Source organism: Pelodiscus sinensis, unplaced genomic scaffold (assembly GCF_049634645.1).
Source record: "Pelodiscus sinensis isolate JC-2024 unplaced genomic scaffold, ASM4963464v1 ctg35, whole genome shotgun sequence".
NCBI classification, from domain to species: domain Eukaryota; kingdom Metazoa; phylum Chordata; order Testudines; family Trionychidae; genus Pelodiscus; species Pelodiscus sinensis.
This window is the reverse complement of record NW_027465908.1, coordinates 6,702,552-6,730,474: the sequence shown is the minus strand read 5'-3', so window position 1 is coordinate 6,730,474 and position 27,923 is coordinate 6,702,552. Positions and strand designations below refer to the sequence as shown.

At 61.2% G+C, this 27,923-nt stretch overlaps 1 protein-coding gene across 1 annotated transcript; it reads right to left on the bottom strand.

Moving 5' to 3' along the window:
* Positions 1–56: 56 nt before the first annotated feature.
* Positions 57–27,745, bottom strand: LOC142824441 (E3 ubiquitin-protein ligase TRIM17-like). Its single transcript, XM_075916393.1, has 7 exons — positions 27,720–27,745; positions 18,308–18,554; positions 7,720–7,815; positions 4,670–4,777; positions 2,672–2,752; positions 1,557–1,589; positions 57–759 (listed from the first exon to the last, which is right to left on the bottom strand). The coding sequence occupies exons 1-7, from the start codon at positions 27,743–27,745 to the stop codon at positions 706–708; spliced, it is 645 nt and encodes a 214-aa protein (XP_075772508.1). The 3' UTR covers positions 57–705.
* Positions 27,746–27,923: the final 178 nt, after the last annotated feature.

Below are 27,923 nucleotides of genomic sequence, written 5' to 3'. Positions count from 1 at the left end.
GAGAGCACTTGGGAAATCTCCCCCCTAAGGAAAAAACCAGGACACAACAATTAACCGATGCCAGGTTAATACAAAGAAACGAGAAAGAACGTTTATTATGGTGACGGCGTGTGGGGGTTCCCGATTCTGCCCCCCGTAGCAGTGGGAACAGGCTCCGCCAGCCAGTAGAACAGGGGGGCTTATTGCTTCTCCAGGGTACAGCCCAGCACAGACGTGATGTGGCTACAGGAGTCAGGGCCAGGCAGCCTCAGACCCCTTGGGGTGGGGGGTCAATCGTCCCTGGACCCTCGCCCTCAGCTTCGGTTGTTCCCTTCATGTTTCCAAGCCAGCAACTGCCCCTTCCCCCCAAAACCTCCCTCCTTTGTCCCCTCCCTGCCCTCCACCGGTCGGACAGGTTGGGTCTTGGCCTAGGAAGGTGACCGTAGGCAGCCGTCCTGCTGGGCCGTGCTACCGACACCGGCCAGTAGGGGTCACCCCCAGCCCACACCGCCACCAGTGGATGTCCCAAGGGTACGGCTGCCCAGTGCACCACAGTCATCACCACAACACTCCTGTTGCAAGCAGAGCGACCAGCTAGAAAAGTCCCCCAGTGATGTCCCCATGGAGGGACCCGCCCCGGGCCAGGGCTGGGTTACAAAGGCGAGCGCGGAGCTTTGGCGCTGAGCAGGCTGGAGCGAGGGGAGAGTCCAGAGCCCGGCAGGAGATTCAGTCGGGACCCTCCGCGGCTGCAGGGCCCACGGCTCCGTCAGACATTAGGAACTGGGCAGGGAGAGGCAGGGTCAGGCGGGCAGGGCCGGTCACACTGTACGGCTCACGGGTGCTCAGGGGAGGGGGGGCTCTGACCGGGGCCCACGTGGAAGGGAACGGACCCCGCAAGCCGGTCACCCACCCCCGTGCAGCAGCCACCCTGCTTGGGACCCGTCTTTGTGGGCGACCAGGGGTTGGCTCCCCAGCCGGCAGGTCAGAGGGGCAGGGCCTGGGGGACTCTGGAAAGGGACCCGGGCTCTTCCTGTGTCTCCCCCCCTCCGTTCCCCCCTCACTACCCTGGTTACTGCCTGGTGGGCGAAGGGCAAGTTGGCGTTAGAGTCTCTGGCAATGACCCCCCAGTCCCTCGTGCCAGCATCCCCCTGCTTCAGGGTGGGTGTAAGGCTGTCCTAGGTGAGTGGATGCACTTAGCCCTGAGGTGTGGGGCGACGCTGGGAGCTGGCGGGAGTCGGCAGAGTTACACATGGGGCAGATACCTTCTACCTGGGCAAAGACACTGCACTGCCCCAAGACTGGGCACACGGGGATGGGGCTTTCAGAAGCACCTTGGGAACTCAGGAGCTCAAACCCCAGTTAATCAGTGGGGCTGAAACTCCTGCTTCCCCCCTCCACACCCCCGTCAGTGTCGGGCATGTCCCACCAACCCCCAGCCACTAGGCCAGGAGCCAGGCTAGACACCTCCAGAGCCACAGCTGGCCAGATGCACCTGACAGAAGGGGTGGGGGGCAGACTGCTGAGCCCCAGGGGGCACAGTGAGCAGCACAGGGACAGGGGAACGACTCAGCACTCACCCGCGGCTTGTCTGCGGTGATATCGCTACTTCCCTGTGGAGGGAGACAAGGCAGAGCAGTGAGCGTGGAGACTCCCGGGACAGGACCTAGCTTCATTCCATGCCCACGGCCCATCCCAAGGGAGGTGACAGCTAAGTGCCCTGGAAGCTGCGTGGCTGCACAGCTGTTTAGTGAGCTCCTCCCAGAGGCTCAGAGCACCCACAATGGCAGGGAGCTCAGCTGACCGGCTGGGGAGTGGGGCGCCTGAGCAGCCCCAGACCAAGAGCTCATAGGGAGGGGAGATGAGGAGGGAATACGTGGAGTGAGAGGAGCTGTAAGGGAGTTTAGGGAGTCCCACCCCGCAACATTTCAGGGGCCAGGTGCAAACGGAGACGTGGTCAGCACCATCCCCAGAGTGCGGGAAGCCGGGGGCAGGTCCCAGGGGCCATGGAACAGACAGCAAAGCCTGTCCAGCCATTCTGCCTTGGGGAGTCCTGTCCATGGGGCTCGGCCTGGCTCCCCGCTCTGACCCCTACGACTGGGCACAGCAGGGAGAGGAGAAAGAGCCTGAAGCAGGGGACTGGGGTGAGGCCTGAGGCCTGAACCCAAGTGAGCAGGAATTGGGCCAGGAGCAGGAATTCAGCCCCTGGCACGTGAACTCGGCCCTAGCCTGGCTAAACCACGCGGATGTGCAAACGCCTCCGGCCAAGAAGGGCCCTGTGAGGGAGAGGAAATGCCGGGGTGTCTCCCCTGAGTCTACAACTTCTCCCCAGGGAGTCCTGGGCCAGTGCTGGGGACGTTGCTGCGGGCTCAGGCCCTGAACCGACTGCAGAGCTCGGTGGGAAGGGACGCGTGTTTCCCAAACGTAGCCCATGTACACGGTGCCAAAGTTTGAGAAAACTTGCTCTCTTGGAGGGCTAAGACCAGGCACCTCACATCCCCTCTCCCAGCCTCTCTGAGCCCCTCACAACCTCCCCCATGGGCACCGCGCCCTCGGTCCGGTTCCACATTCACACCACCACACCCCCCCACCCCACCCACTGGGGGTCCCTTTGAGCCTCTGCTAGCCCTGCATGTAGCCCCCCTGCACAGCCGGTGCCCCATTCAGACCCCCCGCTCGAAGGCCCCGCACTCACCTGCACTCTGGCTGAGGAGCTTAACCCCTGTCTTTGGGTCACTGTCCACTTTGGGCTTCTGCCGGAAGAGTTTGCAGATCCCTATGTCGAGAATGCAGGGGGGTATCAGGAAGGCAAAAGCACAATTGGAAGTGCAGCTAGCAAGGGATGTGAAGGGGAACAAGAAAGGTTTCGACAGGCATGTCAGCAAGAAGAGGGGGATCAGAGAGGGGATGGGCCCTTCCTGGATGAGGGAGGAAACCTAGTGACAGATGATGTGAGGAAAGCAGAAGTACTCAAGGCTTCCTTTGCCTCTGTCTTCTCAGACAAGGTCAGCTCCCAGATGAATGCACTAGGCTAAGCAGTATGGGAAGGAGGTGGATGGCCCTTGGTGGGGAAAGAACAAGTTAGAAACTATTTAGAAAAGCTAAACATACAGAAATCCGTGGGCCCAGATTTAATGCATCCGAGGGTACTGAAGGAGTTGGAAAATGTCATGGCGGAGCCCTTGGCCGTTATCTGTGAAAAGTGGTGGAGATTGGGAGAAATCCTGGATGACTGGATCTTTAAAAAAGGGAAGAAGGACAATGCAGGGAACTACAGACCGGTCAGCCTCACCTCAGTCCCAGGAAAACTCATGCAAGGGATCCTCAAGGAATCCATTTTGAGGCACTTGGAAGAGGGGAAAGTGATTAGGAATAGTCAGCATGGATTCACCAAGGGCAAGTCCTGCCTGATCAATCTGATTAGCTTCTATGATGAGGTACCTGGCTCTGTGGACGTGGGAAAGTCAGCGGATGTGATACACCTTGACATTAGCAAGGTTTTTTATACGGTCTCCCGAAATATACTTGCCAGGAAGTTAAGGGAATGTGGTTTGGGTAAATGGACGGTAAAATGGATAGAAAGCTGCCTACACTGTCGGGTCCAGCGGGTAGTGATCAACGGCTCGATGTCAGGTTGGGAGTCGGTTTCTAGCGGAGTGACACTAATCTGGGGAGAGGTAGATATGCTGGAGGGCAGGGACAGAGTCCAGAGTGACCTGGACAGATTAGAGGATTGGGCCACAAGAAATCTGATGAGGTGAAACAAGTGCAGAGTCCAGCCCATGGGGAGTAAGATTCCCAAGCATTGCTACAGGCCGGGGACCGATGGGATAAGTTCTGCAGAACAGACCCTGGGGATTTCACGAGATGAAAACCTGGATCTGAGAAACTGGGTCAGCAGGGCGCCCTTGTAGGCAAGAAGCCCCTTGTACCACCAGGGCCATGTGGCTGCCAGCACCAGACGCTCACAGCTGGCAGCCGGGAAGCCCATGAATGCTGATTGGGGGAGAAAGTTTGAGGGCAGGGCTGGACCGGGCCCCCCCACCACCTTCAGCCCCTTTCAGTGACAGACTCGGAGCAGCCGAGGGAGCAGCCTGCAGGGTGTTACTGACCAACCCCCCACTCAGTGTCACTCAGCGGGACGGGCCCTGTGGTCCTGTCTGTGCCCTGCTGATCCCGGGCCGGAAACCTGTCCCCCACCCTGTGGTCACTGCTCCCCTCACCCAGTGGCAGGGAAAGACCCCATGAATCCTGGTTCCCAGCCCCCCTGCTCTAACCACTAGTCCGCAGGAGTCCCGCTCCCAACCCGGCAGGCAGCCATGCCCTGAGCCCAGTGTGTTGCTTCCCAATCCCCACGGCTGTTTGCACCATTCCTGGGAACTATTTGGTCTGGTCCCCCTTGGGGGCAACTCTGGGCCTGGGACACTTTGCCCCGTGCGGCAGCTCAGGTGTGGGGGCTGCTGACAGACCCCAGGTCCTGTGCATCCCCTGCTGGGACTGCACCAGCAAGCGCGGAGGGGCCGGGAGGGAGGGGAGGTGTCAGGCAGCTGCAGCAGGCGCCATTTTGCCTGAGCCGCCATCACCCCGCCTCCAAGCGCTCTGCTCCGTCTGGTGGAGGGGGGGGCAGAGGGTGCAGTTCAGCCGGAAAGGGCCATGTCCCTGGTCCAGCTACATCCCGTGGCTCTGCTCTCACCTGCGCTCTCCAGTGCACCCAGGAAGAGCTCCATGTCTTCAGGTGACCAGCTGATCTCCCCGGCTCTATGCTGCCTGCACAGGAGCTCTGCCTCGGCCTTGCGTTTGGCTGAAGGGAGACGGGGGGGTCAGAGCCACCAACACCAAGCCCCCGCGTCCTTCCCCCCCTTCCCACTCTGCCCCCGACATCACCCCCTGCACCGCCTGGGCTACAGACCTGGTCTCAGCACAGACCCCGAAGGGAACCCGGCAGAGCCTGGAATCCCAAGACCAGCTGTTTGGCGCACACGGACCCGCCCCCTGCTTCCACCGGGCCCCGCCCCCAAGCAGCCATTGAACACTGATTGGGGGAGAAAGTTGGAGGGCAGGGCTGGACCTCCCCACTCCCAGCCACTGGCTCCCCACGCCCCTCCCCCCAGCAGTGCCCTCGCCAGGCACAGGAGCTGGTCCCAGCCACTAATGCCCAAGCAATTAACACCCTGCTGGGGCTCCCCCCACTCACCCACCGCCCGGCGCATTTAGTGTGTGGGCAGGGGCCCCATGGTCCTGTCTGTGCCCAGTCTGGAGACCTGCCACCCCCGTGTGGTCACTGCCCCCCACACCCAGAGGCAGGGAAAGACCCCAGGAATCCTGGCTCCCAGCCCCCTGCTCTAACCACTGGCCCCCACTCCCCTCCCAGAGCCGGGGGAGACCCCAGGAGTCCCGCTCCCACCTGGCAGACAGCCGTGCCCTGACCCCAGCCTTTGGCTTCCCAAACCCCAGGGCTGTTTGCGCCATTTCGGGGAACTATTTGGGCTGGTCCCTCCTGGGAGGCGGCTCTGGGGCCCTGCGGGGGGGATGCGGGTCTCCAAGACTCCGTCTGCCCTGCAGACTTTCTCCAGGGGGTCTCTGCCGTGTCCAGGGAATGCGGCTGCCCCCGACTTGCCGGGGGAAGGGGGGGCTGGGTGTCCTCTGATCAAGCGTGGGGAGCAGCCGGCCCCGCTGGAGAGGGGAAGGGGCCAGGCACGGGTGGGTTCAGCAGGGCGGGGGACCACTCCCCCCCAGGGGTCCACGCACCAGAGCTGGCCCAGGGCACTGCTGGGGGGAGAGTCCGGCAGTGCAGGGGTGAGGACGCACCTGCCCCACGGCCCCCACCCGGCTAGAATTGGAAGGGACCGAGCGGCACCAAGGCCAGGGCCCTGGTGTGGGCAGGGGCTGGATTGGGGCCTTACAGCCCTGGGGGAGGGGAGATTTCCAGAAAGGGCCCCGTGAGGCAGAGGGGACACTGGGGCATCTCCCTCAGACCAGATGGGCCTGGATCCAGGCACGAGAGTCCAGGGGACACGTCCCAGGCCAGAGGAGAAGGACCAGGCGGGGCTTCAAAGGCCATTTCCCTGTTCCACCTGCACCCCAACCCCCCCTCCGCCGGGCCTGCTCTCACCCCCGCTCTGGCCGACCCACTCTCACAGCTCCTCCAGGGTGTGCTCGTTGTCCAGGGACTTCAGGACCGAGGCGACAGCCTTCAGGGTGGCTTCGTCCAGCAGCGGGAAGATGAACTGGAACTGGGGTTGCTGCTCCCCACGCTGCTCCGCTCCGCCCTCCCCACCAGCAGGCCGCCGGCACAGACAGCCCGGCTTGAGCATCACTGGAGGGGGGGGGGTCAGAGTCACCGGCCCCCCACGTCCCTTCCCCCTGCACCTCACGTCCCTCCCCGCGCTGCCCCGACTCACCAGCGTAGCCCCCCCTGTGACGTAGTGGGGGTACCTGGCTGGTTTCTATGCTGCTGGCTCTGGGGTAACCCCCACTGGCTGCCGTGGGTACCAGGACCCAGCAAAACAGGATGAGTCACTATGCAAACCAGTGGCCAGACACCCCCCATGGAGAGGAACAAAGGAAGGTGGAATGCTGCCCTGGCTGGGGGGCAGGGCTGGAAGGGAATTTAGTTAGTTCTGTCTGAGAGCATGGAGGAGAGCCTAGGGAAAGGGGCTGGAGTTTAGGGGCCCAGTCTCCCCCATCTCAAGGGGGCCTGAGGCATCCTAGCCCAGCTCTGTGACCAGATTCCATCTGTGCTGTGCTGTATCCTGGAGAGGCAATAAACTTCCTCTATTCCCCCGGCTGGTGCAGTCTGTTTGTGCCATTTCGGGGTGCAGGAGACGGGGACCCCCAACGCGCCGTCACACAGGCTAAGTTGACTATCCCCAGAGGCCTCAGTTTACAGTGGGTGTGACAGTGGTTTCCGACCTGTGGTCTGTGTGCCTTTGGGGCCATGGACCATGTCAGTAAAAGGCTTGGACTAAAAAGCACTGGATAGAATTCAGCTGTTCACACAGACAATCAATTTTCAAAGGGGTCACAGAACCTCCCTTTGACACTTCTAAAGAAGTCCACAAATTCACAGAGGCTGTGTCTAGACTGGCCAGTTTTTCCAGAAAATCAGCCGCTTTTCCGGAAAAACTTGCCAGCTGTCTACACTGGCTGCTTGAATTTCCGCAAAAGCACTGACTTCCTACTTTTTGCAGAAGCACTGACTTCCTATCAGTGCTTTTTGCGGAAATACTATGCTGCTCCTATTCGGGCAAAAGTCCCTTTTGCGCAAAAGGGCCAGTGTAGACAGCTGAGATTTGTTTTGCGCAAAAAAGCCCCGATCGTGAAAATGGCGATCGGGGCTTTTTTGAGCAAAAGCACGTGTAGATTAGTCACGGACGCTTTTCCGCAAAAAGTGATTTTGTGGAAAAGCATCCGTGCCAATCTAGGTGATCTTTTCCAAAAATGCTTTTAACAGAAAACTTTTCTGTTAAAAGAATTTCCAGAAAACTTTTCTGTTAAAAGCACTTCCGGAAAATCATGCCAGTCTAGACGTAGCCAGCGGGTGGAAGTGGCTGGTTTAGGGCCCAACTCTAAGGAGGGATCCTGCTAAAACAATGAATTGTAATTTCTGGGTGCTCATTCCCCGGCTGATCAAGGGAAACAATAATCTGGTCACTAGATTGTCCTGGCTGCTCCTTAGGTCTGATTCGGGATCAGCTCCCTCTGGCTCGCTAGAAAGGCAGGGTCATAATACTAAGTACCTACCAGGTATTTCTGGCTGGTCTTCTCCCTGTTCACTTTCAGTCCCAGCAGCTTTTGTCTCTTGATTCTCAGAGTCTTCAGATGGGCCTGGAGCCTTTCCTGCAGACGCAGAAATATTTCATGTGACTAAGCAAAAAATCAAATGTGAGATTTGCTAATAATTTAAAAATAGATCATTTTTGGTTCAACCCATTTCTGTAATGTCCTGCCAGCGAAGATGTTTAGGTTTTTAGTTTTGTTTCTGTTTTTGTTAGTTTCAGGACTAGAGGGAGGGGAGCTGGCCCAGCACGACCACACACTACTCACGACTGCAGGGCCCGGCAGGTTTATGAGATCAGAGACAGAGTCACAGTAATAGACACTGGGAGTGTTTTCAGAGGGTTTGAAATTGTCAGACCTTGTTACCGTAGGGAGCTGGGGTCACATACTCAGAGGCTGCATGCACAGGGGTGGGGGAGATCGCAGGGGAGGGAGCTGGAGGAGAGGAGGGACACTGAGAGCATCGGGGATGTCCTGAGAAGCCAGGGTGCATGGGGGTGGGGAGTGAGGTGTAGAGGAGGGACCCAGCCAGGCAGGTGCAGGGTGGAAATCTGGCCTGGCAGCCACCCGTGATGACCTAGCTCTGGCGATTGCAGGTGTTTGCAAACAATCCTCAGTGCCCCTCCCCCGTTCCCACCCCTGCTTCTTTCTTTACCCGCCTGCTGCGGGTCGTGTGCATGAGGCTGTGGCTGGGGCTAGGAGCTCTCTCTGGCTGGCTTGTCCATAGGGTGCCTGGCCCCACGGGGCCCCAATTGCTCCCTGGGGCCCGGGGAGGCCGGTGCTATAGACACCAGTGCATTCTACTCACTACCAATTATTGCCATTGCCATGAACGTCAGCATGGAAACCAGGGTTGCCAGACAGAGGTTGACTGGCAATCAAAATAGGCCCGGGAAATGGGTTGAGTACGGCCCACTTTTTCACATCAAAGAATGTTTTTTAATTTACTCTTTGGCCCCCATTAGCCACACACACCCCGACCCCTGTTAACCATGCTACTGACCCCCATGAGCGAGGCCTCTGGAGGTAACACTCTCGGGGCAAGATGGACACATGACCAGAAGTAAAATGTGTCATGTGACCCCTCCTAAGGACTTTTCCCACCATCCTCCGACCAATAGGGATTAGTTGGCCCCCAGCGAACCCCCCTCATGCAACTATCCTGCAATTGCATTAACCCAACGTGTGTGACATTAACTCGGGGGCGGAGAGTCTGGGGGAAGTGTTCCCTTCAAGAGTTTCCTCCCATGAGCAGAATGAATTTTGTGTTGTGCACCAGTACTGAGTTCAGGTGGCTTGTTTGGATGGGCCACTGTGGCACCCACGTTATTAATGAAGATCTTATGAACCTCTCCCTTTTCCCTCTGCTGCCATGTCTCTTCTCCTTGCTCCATCAGCTCCCCTGGTGCCTGCTGCCCCCCAATCCCTCACCCTCCTCTGCTGTCCTGACTCCTGCCCTTCTCACTGCCCTCAGCCCTCCCAAGACCTGCCCCCCTCCACCAGCCTTTCTTTCCCATCTATGCCCACTCCTCCAGTAACCCCACTCTGATCATGTGAGCTACCCCTCCTCATCCCCTCTTCTAACACCTCCCTCTACACACCTGCCCTGCCTCTCTCCTCTGGTGCTGGTCCCTCCCCTGCAGGTCTCTGCCCTTCTGCTTCATCCCCAGAATCCGCTGGCACCTGCACCTTCCCTTAGCCCTGCACCCTCCTGGTGCCTTCCCCTTCCCTCACTGCCCCCGCCCCCTTTGCCCTCTTTTTCCCTGATGCCCACCCCTTCACCACCCTCTGTCCCTGTTCATCTCATGCCCCTGTGCCCTCACATATGACTTGCTCCATCACCCCCTTCCTCATTCCCAGCCCTTCTTTCAAGCTTTCGCCCAGCACCTCCCCCTCTCCCCTCTAGCTCCCAGTGCCCTTCCCCTCTCCTCTCCTCTCCAGCATCACCCTGTCCCCCCCCCCCCCCGTCGGACACCTCCCCTCCTGCCCTTTTCCTCATTGTCTCCACGTGGCCCCCCGGCATTTGTCTCTCTTCCACCCTGTCCCTTGGTGCCTTCCCCTTTCTTCCCCTGACCTGTCCCCCTCCCCTCAGCACAAGCCTCTTCCTCTCCCTCTCCTTCCCCCTATATTTCACCGTTCTCCTCCCCCACCTTCTGCCTTCCAGTTTGTGAGGCTGGAGTCTGTGGTCGGGCCCCAGAAGTCCCCACAGCCCTGGACCCAGCTGCTTGTGGGGCTCCAGACCACATGCCGGGCCTGGAGCTGGGCCACGTGGGGCTAATTTTACTGAAGTCCACGCACCAGCTCTGGCTCCCATTAGCAGGAACATGGGGGTGGGGGGAAGTCCCCACTCTCCCAGACCCTCCAGGTGGAGCACGGCTGTGAAAGCAGGTCTGTACCAGAGGCGTAGCACGCAGCGAGGGTGTTTTGTGCCCGGGGGCAAAGGCCAAATTTGTTTTGGTATGTCTACACTGCTAATGTAGGCATTTGAACTTGCAAATGAAGCCCGGGATTTGCAGGTCCCCGGGCGCCGCCATTTTTAAATGCCCTGTAGTTCAAACTACCTGCCCACGGCTACACGTGGCACGGACTAGGTAGTTTGAATTAAAGCTCCTAATTCGAACTACTGTTAAACCTCCTTGCAGGAGGAATGGTTGCCAGCTGGCTGGTTGCCGGCAGCTGCGCAGAGCTCCCCCTGCCTCCTTGCAAAGAGGCGGAGGTTCGCAGCTGGCCGTGCTGTTCCCCGGCAACCCCTCCTCGCCAGACGCAAGAAGGCAGGGGAAGCCCCATGTAGCTGTCGGCAAACGTCCGGCTTTTTGGGAAAAACATGTTATTTCGGGGACGGTCGTGTTGTGCGAGAAATGTTCTCTAAAAAAAAATCGTGCTATCACGAAAACATGTTAAGCGGGCACGTGTTCAGTGAGGAATTACTGTACCTTAAAATCCACTGCTCCCGTCCTCCCACCCAGCTGGCTGCTTCAGCTGCAGTTTGGAGAGAGCCGCTCAGCGGCAGCAGCACTTTGCCGGCCGGCAGCTCCTGGACCCAAGAGCAGCATGTGCTCGTTGGTCCCACCCCAGCCTGGCACCCCCCAGCGTTGTGCCTGGGGGCGGGGGCAACTGCTTCCCCACCCGCCTTCACTATACCTCTAGAGTGGGGAGGGGTGGGAGGGAGAAAGGGCCGTGCTGCCCATGCAGAGCCAGAACTCTGACAGCTGCTTTCAGGAGCAGCTTGTTGGGTATATCCCCCTCCTCCTCCAGCAGCCACCAGCGAGCCGGCCCCTTGGCCAACGGCCCACCGGGAAATTCCCGGTAACCCACCGTTCCAGTCCACCCCTGTTGCTAGAGGTCCAGAATTGACCTGGACAGTGCGGTATTTTCATCTCCTGTACGGTAAAAAAATTCAGAAAATACCGTGCACCTGAAATGTCTGGTATGTTCTGATTTTATTCCCTTCCAGGAGGCAAAAACACAGACTTTTCGAGTCAGTATTAGATACCTGGCAACCCTACACACACTCAGCAACTGGGCTCAGCCCCCCTGCTTATCTGCTTCCGCAGGGGAGCTGTCTGGCCTCAGAGGCATTTCTTAAGGGGCCATGTTTTTTCCCTGGTGTTTTTTTTGGAGGTGGGGGAGATTTTGGTATTTTTGGTTAAACCATCTGGCAACCCTAACAGACACATGCTGGGCACAAGGTTCCCCCACTGACTCTGCAGAGATAAATTCCAAAGAGAAACTTGCATGACTGGGATGCTCCCTGTGGCTCAAGAGAGGTAGGTGGGGACTGTGACGGACCCGGCGGGGTCCGCACTAGAGGAGGGAGCGGGACTCCCCCCCCCTCGGGAGAAACCGCGCGCCGCAAACGGCGCGCCGACCGGCATCGCAGCCCCGGAGTTGGGGCCGCGGCAAGCCCAACCCAGGGCACCCCGCCGAGAGCGGGGGAAGGGGCGGGCCGCGCGGAAGCAGCCAGCCCGCCCGCCGCGGCTGGCGGCATTAAACGGGGCACGAACCCACGCTGGGGGAAGGGCGGGGGCGGCGGCGGCGCACGGACAGGGCGGAACGCCCGGACGTCACTCCCCGGCGCCCATAAAGATGGCGGCCGGGCAGACGGAAGGGGGGGCAGGAGCGAGGAGGCAGCGACCCTGGCTTCCAGGGGCGCCAAGGGCTCGGCCCCCGGGGCGACCAAGAAGGAAGGAGCCAGCAGCTGGCGACTCGCGCTGGGACGCACCCGGAGACTTCGGCGCGGTGAGTGCACCTCAATCAGCCCCATCGCCGGGGCGGACAAGCAGGGAGTGGAAGGAGCCCGAGGCAGGGCCCTTTTGGCGCCCGTGGGCGGAGGAGTCGGGGGCTGCCGCCCCATCCGCCGTGGAGGGCGACGCATAGACGCCAACTCCACTTAGGGCCTCGGGCTGGGACCCGGTGGTGAGGGCGGGCCCGGGTCCCCCACTCCCCCACCCTTCCTACGACCCTCAAGAGCCGGAAGCAAGGCGGACGGTGCCCGCCGCAGAAGCTGGCCCGGGTCAGGTCCCCAACCCCCACCCCCTAAGACACCACGGACAACCCCCCCCCCTCCCCCGGCTGAAGGCGGGGGCCTGAACTCGGGGTTCGCCGAGCCCTCTCGGCCATCCCGGGTCGAGAGGTGATCGCACCCCTTCCCTGGGCGGTCCGGTCAACAAGCCCAGGGGCTGGGGACAAGTAGAATAAAGAAGACGGTGGGTCCGCGGAGCCCCGCCCCTGGCTCTACGCTGAGTCAAAAAGAGGGGGCGCAAGGTGCTCGCACCCGTAAATCCGTCACACTGGTGGAGAATGTGGGCACCGGTTAACTAATATCCCCCACAGACGAACGAGGTCGAGAGCATCGAGCTATCCCCGATTCAGAAGACGCGGGGGAACCGGAAGAAGCGATGGAACCCCGCCAATTCCTGGAGTGGTTCGAAGGGAACCAACGATTGCAGAACCAGGCTCAGCAGGAACAACAGACTCAGTTGATCCAACAGCTGACAAGCCAGTTCCAAGAGCACCAGCGGCAACTAGTTCAGGAACTCGCCGCTCAGCAAAACCAGTGGCGGCAAACCGTAGAAAGAAGATGGGGGGCAACGGGGGGAGGACCCAATGGGGCGGGAGAAGGACCCAACCTACCCCTGCGGCTCAGCAAGTTGGGCCCGCAGGATGACCCCGAAGCCTTCCTCACAACTTTTGAACGAGTGGCAACAGCGGCCCGCTGGCCGCCGGAACAATGGGCCACCCTGCTGGCCCCCTACTTGAGCGGGCCCGCCCAACTGGCCTACCGCAGCCTAGCGGTCACCGACGCCTTGAACTACTATAAGGTCCGAGAGGCAATATTGGACCAGCTGGGACACTCACCGGAGACCTGCCGGCAGCGGTTCCGGCAGGAGGGGTTCAAGGCGGGAGACAGACCGCGGGCAGTGGCCCAGCGCCTGCGGGAATGGGCCAGTCGGTGGCTGGAGCCCGAGCAGAAGACGGGCCTTCAAGTCACCGAGATGATTGTAATGGAACAATTCATACACATCTTACCCCGAGAAGGGCAGCGATGGGTCCGGCGGAACGGACCCACGACTCTACAGGAGGCAGTGAACCTAATGGAGGCACACCTCCTCGCGGAGCAAGAGGAGGGAGGCGTCAGACGAGAGGCGTTACCCGGCACGAAGGTAGGGGGGCCCCGGATCGGGGGGAAGCCCATAGGGAAGGAACCAGCCCCGGAGCCACGCCGTGTGCGGGACAATATCCCCCGCCTAGCCCCGGTGTGGTCGCACCCGCCCCCAGAGAGAACTAGCGGGGAGGAGCCGCCGGAGAAGGTGCCGAGAGAGGCCCGGGTCGGGACCCGCGGCCCCTGCTTTCAGTGCGGACAGATGGGCCACTTTAAGCGAGAATGCACCTTAATGGACTGTACGCTGAACCAAGGGGAGGGAGCCAGCCCGGCGGGGGACCGGGCCGACGAGGGAAACCGAGTCGTGCGAGACATGATGGTGGAAGGGCAGCCGGTCAGAGCCCTGGTGGACTCTGGGTCATCGGTAACGCTCGTCCGGGCTGACCTCATCCCCCCCCGACGGCCGGAAGGGGAGCCCGTCTGGATGAGATGTGTCCACGGGGACACCCGCGCCTACCCCACCGTCCAGGTCCACCTGAGCGGGGGCGGGCAGGACCGGCTGTGGCGGGTGGGGAAAGCCCAGACCTTGCCATACCCCCTCCTCATAGGACGAGACTGGCCCGGGTTTGGAGCCTTGCTTCAGGGCCCGGTTGCCCCCACGGGACGAGGGGGAGCCACGGAACCCCGGGGGTTGTGCCGCGACGAGGAACTCCGCGGCAAGGCCGCCTGCTTGGAGATAGAGGCAGCCCCAGACTTCATGACGGAACAGAGGATGGACCCCACCCTACAGAATGCCTGGGACCAAGCCGGGGTGCCGGAGGATCCGGAGCAAGGCCCGGAGGGGCCGCTGCAAGGACCCCGATTCCAGGTATGGGAGGACCGCTTATACCGGGTTTCAGAGGGAAAAAGGGGGGAAATGCAAAAACAGTTGGTAGTTCCCACCCGATTCCGCCGGGAAGTACTGGAACTGGGGCATGCGAACCCCTGGGCGGGCCACCTCGGACGCGAGAAAACGTTAGAACGGGTCTTACAGCGATTCTACTGGCCGGGGGTCTTTCGGGCGGTGCAGGATTTTTGCGCATCGTGCCCCGAGTGCCAGAGGACGGCCCCCGCGCGGGTGCCGAAGGCCCCCCTGGTGCCCCTCCCCGTAGTAGGGACTCCGTTCGAGCGGGTGGCCATGGACTTGGTGGGACCCTTGGAGCCATCAGGGAGGGGGCACCGTTTTATTATGGTAGTAATAGACTACGCCACCCGATACCCGGAGGCAGTCCCACTGAGAAACACAAAGGCCCCGACCCTGGCCCGGGAACTCTTGCGGATTTTTTCCCGAGTGGGGCTGCCACAGGCGATCCTCACGGATCAAGGACCCAACGTCACCTCCCGGCTGATGAAAGAGCTGTGCGCACTCCTGAAGATCAAACGACTGCAAACCTCAGTCTACCACCCGCAGACGGACGGTTTAGTAGAGCGTTTTAACCAGACGCTCAAAGGTATGCTGCGGCGGTTCGCGCAAGAAGACCCTCGGGGTTGGGACCTGATGCTCCCGAGCCTCCTATTTGCGGTGCGGGAGGTCCCCCAGGCGTCGACCAGCTTCTCTCCGTTCGAGTTGCTATACGGCCGGCGGCCCCGTGGGATCCTCGATCTCTTGAGGGAGGGCTGGGAGCAACCGACGGGGTCAGGACGGGGGACGGTCCATTACATCACCCAACTGAGGGAGAAGTTAAGCCGGCTGGGCGAATACGCCCGGTTAAACCTCGAGAACAGCCAGAGACGTCAAGTCAAATATTACGATGCCCACGCCCGCCAGCGGGTTTTCCACCCGGGGGACCGGGTCATGCTGCTCCTCCCCACGACAGAATCCAAACTACTAGCGCAGTGGCAGGGACCCTTCGAAGTGGTTAAGAGAGTGGGGGAGGTGGATTATGAAGTGCGACTAACCGGCCGCAGGCAAGGAACGCAGCTCTTCCACGTCAACCTGCTAAAGAAATGGATACCCCGAGAGGCCCTGCTAATCGCACCACCCTCCGAAGGAGAGGACCTGGGGCCCTGGGGGGGGGGGCAGGAAGGCGGAAAGACCGAGCTCTCGTGGGATCCGGAGCTGACACCTCCCCAACAGGGACAGCTGAAAGAAATGCTCCGGGGACACCAAGCGACCCTGACGACCAGGCCGGGCTGTACGATGCTGGGGCTACACCGGATTATAACCGAAGAAGGCCGGACGGTGCGGGAGCCCATACGCCCTCTACCCCGAAAAATGTGGGATACGGTCAAACAGGAGCTGCAGCAGATGCGACAGTGGGGGGTGATCGAGGAATCGACCAGCGAATGGCGCAGCCCAATCGTCTTGGTCCCCAAACCCGACGGCGCCACCCGATTCTGTATAGACTTCAGAAAGGTAAACTCCGTGTCCCGGTTCGACGCTTACCCGATGCCGAGGGTGGACGAACTGTTGGAGCGACTCGGACAGGCGGCCTACATAACAACCCTAGATTTGTCAAAGGGCTACTGGCAGATCCCCCTGGACCCCGCGGCACGGGAAAAGACAGCCTTCTCGACACCATTCGGATTGTTCCAGTTTCGGACCATGCCTTTCGGTCTCCACGGGGCGGCAGCGACATTCCAAAGGGTGATGGACCGGGTACTAACACCCCACCAGGAGTACGCTGCCGCATACATCGACGATATTGTCATCTATAGTCCCACATGGGGAGAACACTTAAAGCACGTCGATGCTGTACTGACAGCCCGGGGTAAGGCGGGCCTCACGGCCAACCCCCGTAAATGCCACTTCGCCCAACGGGAGGTTTCGTACCTGGGGTATGCAGTAGGACGGGGGAAGTTGAAACCCATTTACAGCAAGGTTCAAGCCCTGAAAGACTACCCCATCCCAACAACCAAAAAACAGATCCGCCAGTTCCTGGGACTGGCCGGGTACTATCGGCGATTTGTGCCCCAATTCGCCTCACTGGCAGCCCCATTAACGGAGCTGATAAGGAATACAGAACCGACCAGGGTGAGGTGGAACCCACAGGCAGAGCTCGCTTTTCGGGCCTTAAAAGACAAACTAGCCTCCGCCCCAGTGCTGAGGCAGCCAAACTTTGACAAACCATTTATCCTTTATACAGATGCCTCGGAGGTGGGACTCGGGGCGGTACTAGCCCAGGAGGAACAAGGCGCGGACCAGCCAGTCCTCTACCTCAGTCGAAAACTGCTGCCACGGGAGAGGGCATACGCCACGATAGAGAAAGAGGCACTGGCGGTGAAATGGGCGATTGACACTTTACGGTATTATTTGTGGGGGAATAAATTTAAGTTGGTGACTGATCACGCACCCTTGGTTTGGTTGAACTCTATGAAGGAGACGAACGCCCGTATAATGCGGTGGTACCTGGCCTTGCAGCCGTACTGTTTTGAGGTGGTGCATCGGCCGGGGGCGACCCACCAGAACGCAGACTTTTTCTCCCGAATCGGGGAACAGTCTCCACCCGGGGCGCGCCTCTCCAAGGGGGGGAGGTGTGTGACGGACCCGGCGGGGTCCGCACTAGAGGAGGGAGCGGGACTCCCCCCCCCTCGGGAGAAACCGCGCGCCGCAAACGGCGCGCCGACCGGCATCGCAGCCCCGGAGTTGGGGCCGCGGCAAGCCCAACCCAGGGCACCCCGCCGAGAGCGGGGGAAGGGGCGGGCCGCGCGGAAGCAGCCAGCCCGCCCGCCGCGGCTGGCGGCATTAAACGGGGCACGAACCCACGCTGGGGGAAGGGCGGGGGCGGCGGCGGCGCACGGACAGGGCGGAACGCCCGGACGTCACTCCCCGGCGCCCATAAAGATGGCGGCCGGGCAGACGGAAGGGGGGGCAGGAGCGAGGAGGCAGCGACCCTGGCTTCCAGGGGCGCCAAGGGCTCGGCCCCCGGGGCGACCAAGAAGGAAGGAGCCAGCAGCTGGCGACTCGCGCTGGGACGCACCCGGAGACTTCGGCGCGGTGAGTGCACCTCAATCAGCCCCATCGCCGGGGCGGACAAGCAGGGAGTGGAAGGAGCCCGAGGCAGGGCCCTTTTGGCGCCCGTGGGCGGAGGAGTCGGGGGCTGCCGCCCCATCCGCCGTGGAGGGCGACGCATAGACGCCAACTCCACTTAGGGCCTCGGGCTGGGACCCGGTGGTGAGGGCGGGCCCGGGTCCCCCACTCCCCCACCCTTCCTACGACCCTCAAGAGCCGGAAGCAAGGCGGACGGTGCCCGCCGCAGAAGCTGGCCCGGGTCAGGTCCCCAACCCCCACCCCCTAAGACACCACGGACAACCCCCCCCCCTCCCCCGGCTGAAGGCGGGGGCCTGAACTCGGGGTTCGCCGAGCCCTCTCGGCCATCCCGGGTCGAGAGGTGATCGCACCCCTTCCCTGGGCGGTCCGGTCAACAAGCCCAGGGGCTGGGGACAAGTAGAATAAAGAAGACGGTGGGTCCGCGGAGCCCCGCCCCTGGCTCTACGCTGAGTCAAAAAGAGGGGGCGCAAGGTGCTCGCACCCGTAAATCCGTCACAGGGTAGTCAATTCTCCTCCCCAGGAAGGGACAATGAAACGCAGGGTGAGGGGTCCTGGGATCTAACCCGGCGAGAGATATGTCAAACAGAGGCACAGGAAAAGCCAGAGGGAGGAGGTCCATGGAGAAGGCAGAGGAGACCCTGGACCTTGGAGACAGAGGAGACCTCAAAGTCCTGAGAGTCCTGGCTGGGAGAGCAGGACTGTTACTGGCCACAAAAAAATGCCATTGTGGGTCTTTTTTGGGAAACTGAGGCAGGACTACCCCATACCACGAGGGTCACTCAGGTGCCCTATCACCAGGCTGTCCCTGCTTCCTGCAGTCCCAGCCCTGACCCTATCGGCTATATTCCCAGGGCGGGAGCTGCTCCCCAGTGCTCCCCTCCGTCCCACGAGGGCAGGAATCGCAGTTGGCATTTCCCTACCTGGAATTCTTCCGCAGCTTCCTCGGCAGGAATCCCGGTGTGAGCTCGGTGCCCCTTGGACCTGTCGCACACCACACAGATGGGGATTTCATCCTCTCTGCAGAAGAGCTTGAGAGGCTCCTGGTGTTTCTCACACAGTCTCTCTGGGGCTGGTTCCCGCCCTGCCAGCAACCTGAGTGCTCTGGCTGCGTCCACAATACTCCTCAGCTGCCTGTTCGGCCTGAGGTTTCCCTGGGGAAAGGTCCGTCTGCACTGGGGGCAGGAGACGTCTGCAGTGAGCCCCCCCAGCACTGGGTGATGCAGGCTCGGCAGTAGCTGTGATCACAGTCGAGAGACACCGGATCATTGAAATACTCCAGGCAGAGAGGACAGGTCACTTCACCCTGGAGTGTCTTTGCTGGATTCGCAGCAGCCCTGGCTTCTTGCAGGGGAGACCAGAGAATTTAGTTTCAGTTTTGTCCGCTGGGAAATGGGCGGGTTGCAGTTTGCACCACTCAGTGCTGCCTTTCTGGGCATGTTCTGCTCTTTCCTTTTTCAGACTCTATGGAGCCTTTGCATGAAGTCTGATGAGTCCAGACTGACAGTGACTCCTCCAAAACATCTGCCAGGCCCCAAACTTGGGCCTGGGCACTCAGGGTGCATCTACACTGCCCTGGATTTCAGGAGAAGCTGTTCTGGAAGATACATTCCAAAATACGAGCATCTACACTGCAGGGAAGCCTCAGAATGAGTCTGAGGCAGGCTCCCCTAATGGAGATGTGCTACCTCGATGGGGGAGCATTAGGGTACGTCTACACTACAGCGCTAGTTCGAACTAACTTAGTTCGAATTAGTTAATTCGAACTAAGCTAGTTCGAACTAGCGCATCTAGAACTAAAAACTAGTTCGAACTAGCGTTTTGCTAGTTCGAACTAGCGCGTCCACACTGATTGGACGCAGGGGGGCATTTAAGGGCAGCTGAAACCGGTTCTGGCAGGGCATCAGGTCAGCAGTTGCTTTGTGTGGCTGCTGTCTGAGGCTATCTGAGGCTCGTGCTTAAAGGGACCCCCCTGGACAGCCGGTTCTCAGCTTTTCCTGCTTGCTTGCCAACCTCACCGAGGGACAGCAAAGCGTCGGTCTCTGTGCCCGTCTGTGTCGGTGCTTCCCTTCGGGGGGGACCGCCGCAGGTGGCAACATGGAGCCACGGCTCGCCCTGCACCTTCTGGTGCACTTTCTGGACTTGCTGCTGCAAGCCTGCCAGCAATGGCTCGAGGCTGCCTGGCACCACCTGGGGAACGTCAGCCCCCTGCCTCTCCGCCTGGCCGCCCTGGGGGCTGTGGAGGAGCCGCGGCGGAGCCCTGGCACTGGCGTGCCCCGCCGCATCTGGCGTCTGGACACCAGCAGCGACTGGTGGGACCGCATCGTCCTGGAGCGCTGGGACGACCGACAGTGGACCCAGAACTTTAGGATGAGGAGGGACACCTTCCTGGAGCTCTGCGAGTGGCTCGCCCCTGCCCTGCAAAGAAGGGACACTCGCATGAGACCCGCCATCCCCCTCCAGAAGCGGGTGGCCATCGCCCTCTGGAAGCTCTCCACGCCGGACAGCTACCGATCCGTCGGGAACCAGTTCGGCGTGGGGAGATCCACTGTCAGAGCAGTGCTCATGCAGGTACAGCGCTCGTCGGCCACCGAGCCGGGGGGGAGGGGGGCTGCGAGGAGGGGATGGGCCGCCCCAGGGACAATGGGGGGGGGCGGGAGGAGGCGAAGGCACCCCGCACCGGAGGGGTCGGGCTGTCCCGGCCGTACTACACGCCGCCAGGGGGGTTGCTTCCGGGAGTGGGGCGCGGGGCACTGCCAGGGCACGCACGCTCCCAGCCACCCGGGCGCCCCACTGATTGACGCTTTGCTGTGTCTCTCTCCGCAGGTGGTCAAGGCCATCAACCGGGTGCTGCTCCGCAGGGTGGTCCGCCTCGCCGACCTGGATGCCGTCATCCGGGGATTCGGCGCCCTCGGCTTCCCCAACTGCGGGGGGGCCATCGACGGGACGCACATCCCCATCCGTGCCCCGGAACACCAGGCGTCCCGTTACGTGAACCGCAAGGGGTACTTCTCCGTCATCCTGCAGGCCGTGTGTGACCACCGGGGACAGTTCACGGACATAAATGTGGGCTGGTCCGGCAAAGCACACGACGCCCGGGTGTACCGGAACTCCTCCGTGTGCCAGCGGCTGCAGGACGGGACCTTCTTCCCCGACCGCCACATCAGGGTCGGGGACGTGGACATGCCCGTCTGCCTGGTGGGGGATGCCGCCTACCCACTGCAGCCGTGGCTCATGAAGCCCTACACGGGGCACCTCAATCCCTCCCGCTAGGCCTTCAATAACAGGCTGAGCAGGGCCCGCATCGTGGTGGAGGGGGCCTTCGGGCGACTGAAAGCCTGCTTTCGATGCCTCCTCACCCGTCTGGACCTGGCTGAGCACAATATCCCTCCCGTGGTAGCGGCATGTTGTGTGCTCCACAATTTGTGTGAGCGGAAGGGGGAGGCTTTCCTGCCAGCCTGGATGGCTGAGGCTGACCGCATGGCTGGACACTACGGTCAGCCCCGCACCGCCGCTGTCCGGGAAGCCCAGCGGGGGGCCATCCGGATCCGGGAAGCCCTGCGGGAGAGCTTCCAGGTGGAGGAGGAGGAGGACTGACCTCTCCCTGCATGCCCCACCGGGGCCTTCTTCCACCCTACCCCCCCCTTCCCCTTTCCCCTCCCTACCTACTATCAAATAAAGACACCTGTTTTTCAAACAAAACCGTCTGTTTATTTCACAGAACTGGGGTGGGGGAGGGAGGAATGAAGGTGGGAGAATGGAGGGGGAATCCTGGGACGAGGGAGCTGGAAGGGGAGGGGAGGGAAGGGAGGAAGGGAAAGGAAAGCTCAGGGGTGGGAGTCCGGCTGCCTCTCCCGTCTCGCCACACTGTGGGTCCGGGGGCGTCGGTGGGGAATGGTTGTGGAGGGGGGGGCAGAGAGGACAGGGGGTGTGGAGGAAGCAGGAGCGGAAGCAGGAGCGGAAGCAGGAGGAGCAGGGGGAGCAAGAGGGGGAGCAAGAGGGGGAGCAAGAGGGGGAGCAAGAGGGGGAGCAGGGGGAGGAGGAAATGGAAAGCGGTCCAGCAGGCTCTGGAGGTGGCCTCGCAGGGCACGGCCCTGCTCCTCCAGGGCCTCCAGACTCCTCTGGCGCAGCCTGAGGTCCTCCTGGACCCAGTGGTCCTGGAGACGGAGCTGTCGGTCCAGGAACCGGAGATGCCGCCTCTGGTATTCCTCCTGGTTCCTGGCTGTCCTGCTTGCCCGGGCGCGGGCGGCTGCTGCAGGCGGTGTGGTGCGCCCTGCAGGCCCCGGTGCTGCAGCTGTGGTGCAAGAAGACCAGCGGTCAATTACCCCAGGGGCCCAGGTGTGTGAAACCCAGCTCCCCTCTGCAAGGCCAGGGCCCCTGCAGGATCCCCAGCTGCTGCTCCGTGGTGGGCAAGGCCCAGGCGCACGGTCCCGGGGCTCCCTCTCGCCCCAGCCCCCCGTACACATAAGGGGAACACGAGGGTACTCACAGGTGGATGCCTCCCCGGCCTCTGATTATGCAGGCGAGCGGCTCTGTGGGGTGCCTCGGGGGTCCCGGGTCCTGGGAAGGCTGGCGGCAGGCTCCTGGCTCTCAGAGCCCTCCTCCTCCTCCTCCGTCTCCAGGAGCGGTCCCTCTGCCCCGGAGTCAATCACGTCCCGGGGGGCAGGGACGGCATGAGGCCCCAGGATGCGGTCCAGGGCATGGAAGTGGGGGCAGGCCTCCGGGTCAGCCCCTGGCAGGCAGGCCCGGGAGTAGGACTGCCGCAAGTCCTTAATTTTGCAGCGCACCTGCTCCCGGCTGCGCTGGTGGCCCCTGGCGGCCAGGCTGGCAGCCATGCGTCCGTAGACGGCCGCGTTCCGGTGGCTAGTGCGGAGATCGTGGACATTGGAGGCTTCCCCCCAAACCTCGATGAGGTCCACGATCTCCGCACTTGACCAGGCGGGTGGCCGCCTTTTGCGCCCCCGGGCAGGCTCCCGGGAGCCGCCAGGCTGGTCGTGGGGAGCAGTGGAGGGCTGGGAGCCCTCGGATGGCTGGCTCATCCTGTGGCAGGTGCAGGCTGTGCAGGCACGGGTGCTTGCAGCCTTGCTACTGGCACAAAGTGAGTAGCCAGCCCGTGGCCCTTTAAGGGCTCCGGGGCCGGGAGGGGGGCAATAGAGTTTCCCTGGTGTTGGCCAGAGTGGCCACCAGGGAAACCTGGGAAGCCTTAGCCTCCCACTAGTTCGAACTAAAGGGCTACACAGCCCTTAGTTCGAACTAGCTAGTTCGAACTAGGCGTTAGTCCTCGTAAAATGAGGTTTACCTAGTTCGAACTAAGCGCTCCGTTAGTTCGAATTAAGTTCGAACTAACGGAGCGCTAGTGTAGCGCCTAGGAAAGTTAGTTCGAACTAACGGACGTTAGTTCGAACTAACTTTCTAGTGTAGACATACCCTTACTTATCAACCCAGGAAGCACTGGCGAGTAATGAATTTGCAGCTCACAGGCCATGTCCAGCTTGACCCATCTGCAAGTGGCACCCAAGTGGGTGGCATCCCAGGGGCGGGGCAGAGGAGCTCACCAGCGTAGCGGTTTTCCCGGGTGCTTCTCACACAGAAAGGCCCCTGATGGGACCAGGCAGAAACGTGATGTCTCTTTCTTGGTGTCTCCTGTTCTGTCCCGGCAGACGCTGCCCCTTCTCCCGCTGGCCTGTGCCTGGCCTCCCTCCGCCTCCTGGCACCACAGAAAGCCCCTTGGCGTGAGCCCGTCCCCTCTCCCAGGCAGGTGCCTCGGTCTCCCCTGCCCCGGGAGGCCGGCTCCTCCTGTGGGCTGCTCGCCAGAGGGGGAGCAGTGAGCGGGGAAGGATCAAGTCCGGCCGAGGCTCACAGCTCGGGCTCAAGCCCCAGTGCAAACCCTGCTGCCGGGCCCTGTCGCTCGCCTCCACACACACTCAGAGGGGAGGGGAAGCCCTGTTGCCTCAGGCCCAGAGACGAGGCCTCATCCCACATCCCTGCACTTGGCTTCCCCTCCCCTGGGACAGGCTGGGCCCTGGGCCCACGTCCTCCTCAGCCCACGGGGAAGGAGGGAGCTGAGAGGGGGCAGGGAAGCAGGAGGCCAGAGCCCCCTCCCCGCAGGCTGGCCCAGCGCAGTCTCTGCCTGCTGGAGCCTCCTCTCACTAGCACTGGGGCCTGTTCCCTGCCAGCGGATCAGCCTGTTTCCTTTCCCAGCCGCTCTGCCCCGAATTGCCGGCTAAAGACAGACAGTCCCGCCTACCCCCCCACCTTGCGCATTTACCACATAAAACAACATTGTATTAAAAAGCCACCTTCGTTATCTCACTTATTAAGCAACAAGGAAGAAAACAGGTTTGGGGCTCCATTGGTCTTTCAATTCGGTTATTTCTGGATAGACCTCCGGCAGTGCAGACACAGCCATAGCTGGTCTGTTGAACACAGAAAATGAATGAATGAAATCCAATGTTCTGCTACTTCTTATAATGCATCCACTTCCCTTCAGACATCACAGGCGGACATGGCAAGAATCCGCACTGAGCCCCCAAGGCTGGGAACCACATTCCCTGGAGGGAGGGGGGATCTAGAAAGCTCTCAGGGGTGCAGGTGGGTAAACAGGCCGACACCGTGACATATTACAATGGGCTAAATCATCCTGCATTGGGCGGGGCAGGGACAGGGGCATCCAGAGGCCCCAAACTGTGGCTGGATGCAGGAAAACCCACAAAAAGTCTCTGCCTCACAGGATATTTTGCAAAGACAAGAAGAGGCAGCGAACAGCCTGGCAGAGGAGGGGAGACAGGAACTCAGGCTGGGAGGGAGAAGGGACTGAACAGAGGGGAGGCAGAGATGACTCTGGGGTCCCCACTGTGTGTGTGGGGGGGGAGGGGAGGACAGGGCTGAGGTTTCCATGCCCATGAGCAGGACAGCAGAGATTTCTCCCTGCCCGCTCCTCTTGGGAATGTCGGGGGAGATTTCACTGGGGGTCGAGGTACCGGGAATTCCCCAGCTCCCCTGAGAGCGGCAGCTCCCCACAACCATGGCCCCCAACCCCACTTACTGTCCATGTTCTCCTGGGCGCTGGGGGCTGCAGGGAGCGTCTGACCCCCTGGCTCAGCTCTGGCTCAGGGCAGCAGGAATCGAGCCAGGTGCGGCTCCCCCTCGGCCTGCGGCTGGACAGGACACAGCAGGGAGCGGTGATCCCGTCGCCCATCACAGCCTGGCCCTGTGAGCTGGGCCCAATGTGGGAGGGTGCAGGAGGAGCCCCTCAGCAGCCATGGAGAGAAGCCAGGGGGGAGGGCAAATTGCCCATGAGCCTCGTACGCCCTGTACCACCGGGTCTGGGAGGGGGGGGGCTCTGTGTGTGGGGCACAGACTGGCAGTCAGCAACATGGGATAGGTGCTGGAACGATGGGCTCTCTAAGCCACAGACTGGCAGTTAGTCAGGGATGTGGGGCAGGGGCTGGCAGAGGGGGCTCTGTGTGTGGGGCTGTCACGTTGCTGAATTGGAGGGAAGCAGCCAGATCACTGCTGCACCCCTAGGTGGGGGTATTGGCCCCAGAAATCTGTATGAAAGGGAGCCATGTGGGGTATTGAATGGGAGCTTGTGGTTTTCTGATCCTGTGTACGCTATTTATGTGAGTGTATAATGTCTGTGTGTGTAGGTAGGAATCTGTAATCTGTGTGGAAGCTGAATATTTCTGTGAATGTGGTTAAGCATGGCTATGGACAGGCTGAGTAGCAAAGCCCTGTGGAACAATGACTCTCAATAGGCTATGGACACACCCAAAGAATGGGATTTGTCACCTGAGGGCAGCCAGCAGGAAACATAGAGATTGGCCTCTGACCAGGTGACTTGCTGCAGACTAGAAGAGGCCAGGAAGGAGGTATAAAGAGGCCATGTGGTCGATGCCATTTTGTTCTCAGCTCAGCACTTCATCCCAGAGGCAGCACTGCAGGGATTGAAGAGCCCGGAAGACCTGTGAACCCATCCTGATCGTAGGATGTGCAATAAGAACTTTTAAACCAGCAGCTGCAACATCTCTGCTAGAGCCTGCATCGAGGACTGGGAGATTCGGTGCATGTAACGTACTGTACTTTAATAACCTTACTCTCATGCTTTTCTTTCTTGTAATAATAAACCTTTAGATATAGATTCTAAAGGATTGGCCCAGCGTGATTTGTGGGTAAGGTCCAGAGGGTAAATTGACCAGGGATCTGTGGCTGGTTTCTTGGAACCGGACAGAACTTGTTCGGGGTAGGTGGGATTGGGTGCTAGGACCCCCCACCTGTGTACAGGCCCGGGGCCATCTGGGGCACGGATATTGCTGGGGTGTCGGAGGGGTTTTGCTCGGGAGGCTTCAGGCAGGCTGCTGAAGCGCTCTGTGAGACTGGTTTGTGGCCTGTTTGGAGAGGTCGCCAGTCAGGGGGACTGTAAGGAGCCCCGGATTTGAGCAATTCGCCCTGAGCGGACGCCCTAAGCTGTGCCCAGATACGGCCCGGTCTGTCACAGTCCACTGTGACAGACCGGGCCGTGTCTGGGCACAGGGGCACAGACTGGCAGTTTTTCAGGTACATGGGGAGGCTGATGACTGATAATAGGAGACTAGCTGGTCTCATGGGGGTGTCTGGGTGGGGAAGTTTCTAGGCTGCGGGAGACGGGGGTGGGGTTTGGACGGGGGGCACAGGCAGTGCTGGGCTGTGTGTGCACTGGTGACAGGATGCAGAGTTAACGGGTAGAAAATCTTCACCCCTGGCCTGTGTTTCGGGGGCAGCTGGACCAGCCGACGTGGTTAATGGTGCTTCCTTTGAGCATCCCCCCGGGAGCAGGTCGGGGCTGTTGTGTTCACTAGTCTGATGATGATGATGGAGGAAATTTTGCCGTTCAGCTGAGTGTGAGCAAAAGCAACACACACACCCAGGAGAAACCACGTCCTAGTTCCAGTGCCCAGTGCACCCCTCACATCCCTCTTCTAGCCTCTAGGCCTGGTGCTGCTGGGAACCTCTCCTGGGACCCCCCTCTCTGCCCCTGTGCAGAGTCCTAGAATCACTGGGCTGGAAGGGCCCTGAGGAGTCAGCTCGTCCTGTTCCTGCTCAGAGCAGGGCCCAGCCCAACTCACTCACCCCAGCCAGGCCTGTGTCAGGTCTGGCCTTAAAATCCTCTCAGGACAGAGATTCCCCCCTTCCCCAGGCCTCCCGCTCCAGCGTTTCACCAGCCTCAGTGAAATCGTTTCCCCTAATACCCACCCCAGAGCTCCCCAGCTGCAACTCGAGACAGTCGCTCCTTGGGATCCCCTCTCTGGCCATGGACAGACCCTCTTAGGCCTCTGCCTGGCCTGCATCCTCTGCCTCACCCACCCCCAGCACAACCGGCTGTGAGCCCCAGGCCGGACCTTCCTCCTCAGCCCTCGCTCTGGTCACACAACAAATGGCCTGGGAGCACTTTACAGACCAATAAAACATGCAGGTGGGATCATGAGCTTTGGCGGGCTCAGCCCCCTGCTTCAGATGACCGGGGGCTGGGGGGGCATCAACCCTGCCCGGAGAATCAGCCCCCCAGTCCTGCTGGGCCTGCCCCCCGAGGGTGCGGAGTAGAAAAGCCTCTGGAGCCGCTCAGGCCGGGCCGACTGCAGGAGGAGGAGGATGCGCAGGGAGCTCCGGGCCCAGGGGCGCCGAGGGGGCAGGAGCCTCCAGCAGCAGCCGTGGCCAGGGAGGCCCTCGGACGGGCCGTGCCCACAGGCCGTGTGAGGGGAGAGACGCCAGGGCTGCTAGGAAGGGGCCCAGGGCGGGGATTGTTCCTGGGGGCTCAGCGTGTGGCGGTCGGAGTCCCTGCTCCTCGGCCAGCAGGGCCCAGGGCTTGGGCCCAGGGACACGGGGGCTCAGGCGACGGGGCGGGAATGGGAGTGTTTGTGCTGCCAGCTCCCATCGGCGGCCCTTGGACTGACATGGGTGGGAGGAATTGGACCGGCTGCCCCGCGCTCCGCATAGGGAAACGTGGGCTCCCCAGTGCTGAGCTGCTCAGACAATTCTTTCCCCGCCGTGTGGCTGGGGGCTCCGGCCAGAACACGCCTGCTCCGACTGACCCCGTGTTGGGGGGGGAAGGGCTTGTCAAGGGGTCAGATGTGCAGAGCCCGTAGGGGTTGGGTGGATGCGGCTGCCTCCCTCTGCAGAGACCAAGTCGTGCAATGGGGGATTCTCCATCCCTTGCCATCACTGAGCCGTGATGTGAGGGCGTCAGTAACAGCCAGGGCAAGTGGGGCTGGAGGGCAAGTGGGGCTGGGGCCGGAGGGGTGGGGGAGGTTTTGAGGCCTGCAAGGTGCAGGGGGTCAGACCAGATGCTCATGATGGTACCTTCGGCCGTTCAAGTCTGAGCCCATGAGACCGGCCTCTGGGCTGCTCTGGGACTCCTGACCCCAGCTATGACCCACAGCCCCTGCTCTGACTCCTAGGCATGACTGCTCCAGCCAGGAGTCTGGGAGGGCTTTGCATGGGGAGGGGGCTGTGCCTGTGGGCTGCATCCCAGTGAGGGGCTCTGCTGGCACCGCTCTGCCCCAC

Bases quoted from the DNA above. Each gene is read 5' to 3' on its own strand.
- LOC142824441 (XM_075916393.1), bottom strand. From the start codon at position 27,745: ATGGGCTCAGACTTGAACGGCCGAAG. The intron at 7,816-18,307 runs GTAGGGAAATGC...CTGCGTCTGCAG, and splicing joins AAGCTGCGGAAGAATTCCAG to GAAAGGCTCCAGGCCCATCT. The intron at 2,753-4,669 runs GTGAGAGCAGAG...TTCTCGACATAG, and splicing joins GGGTGCACTGGAGAGCGCAG to GGATCTGCAAACTCTTCCGG.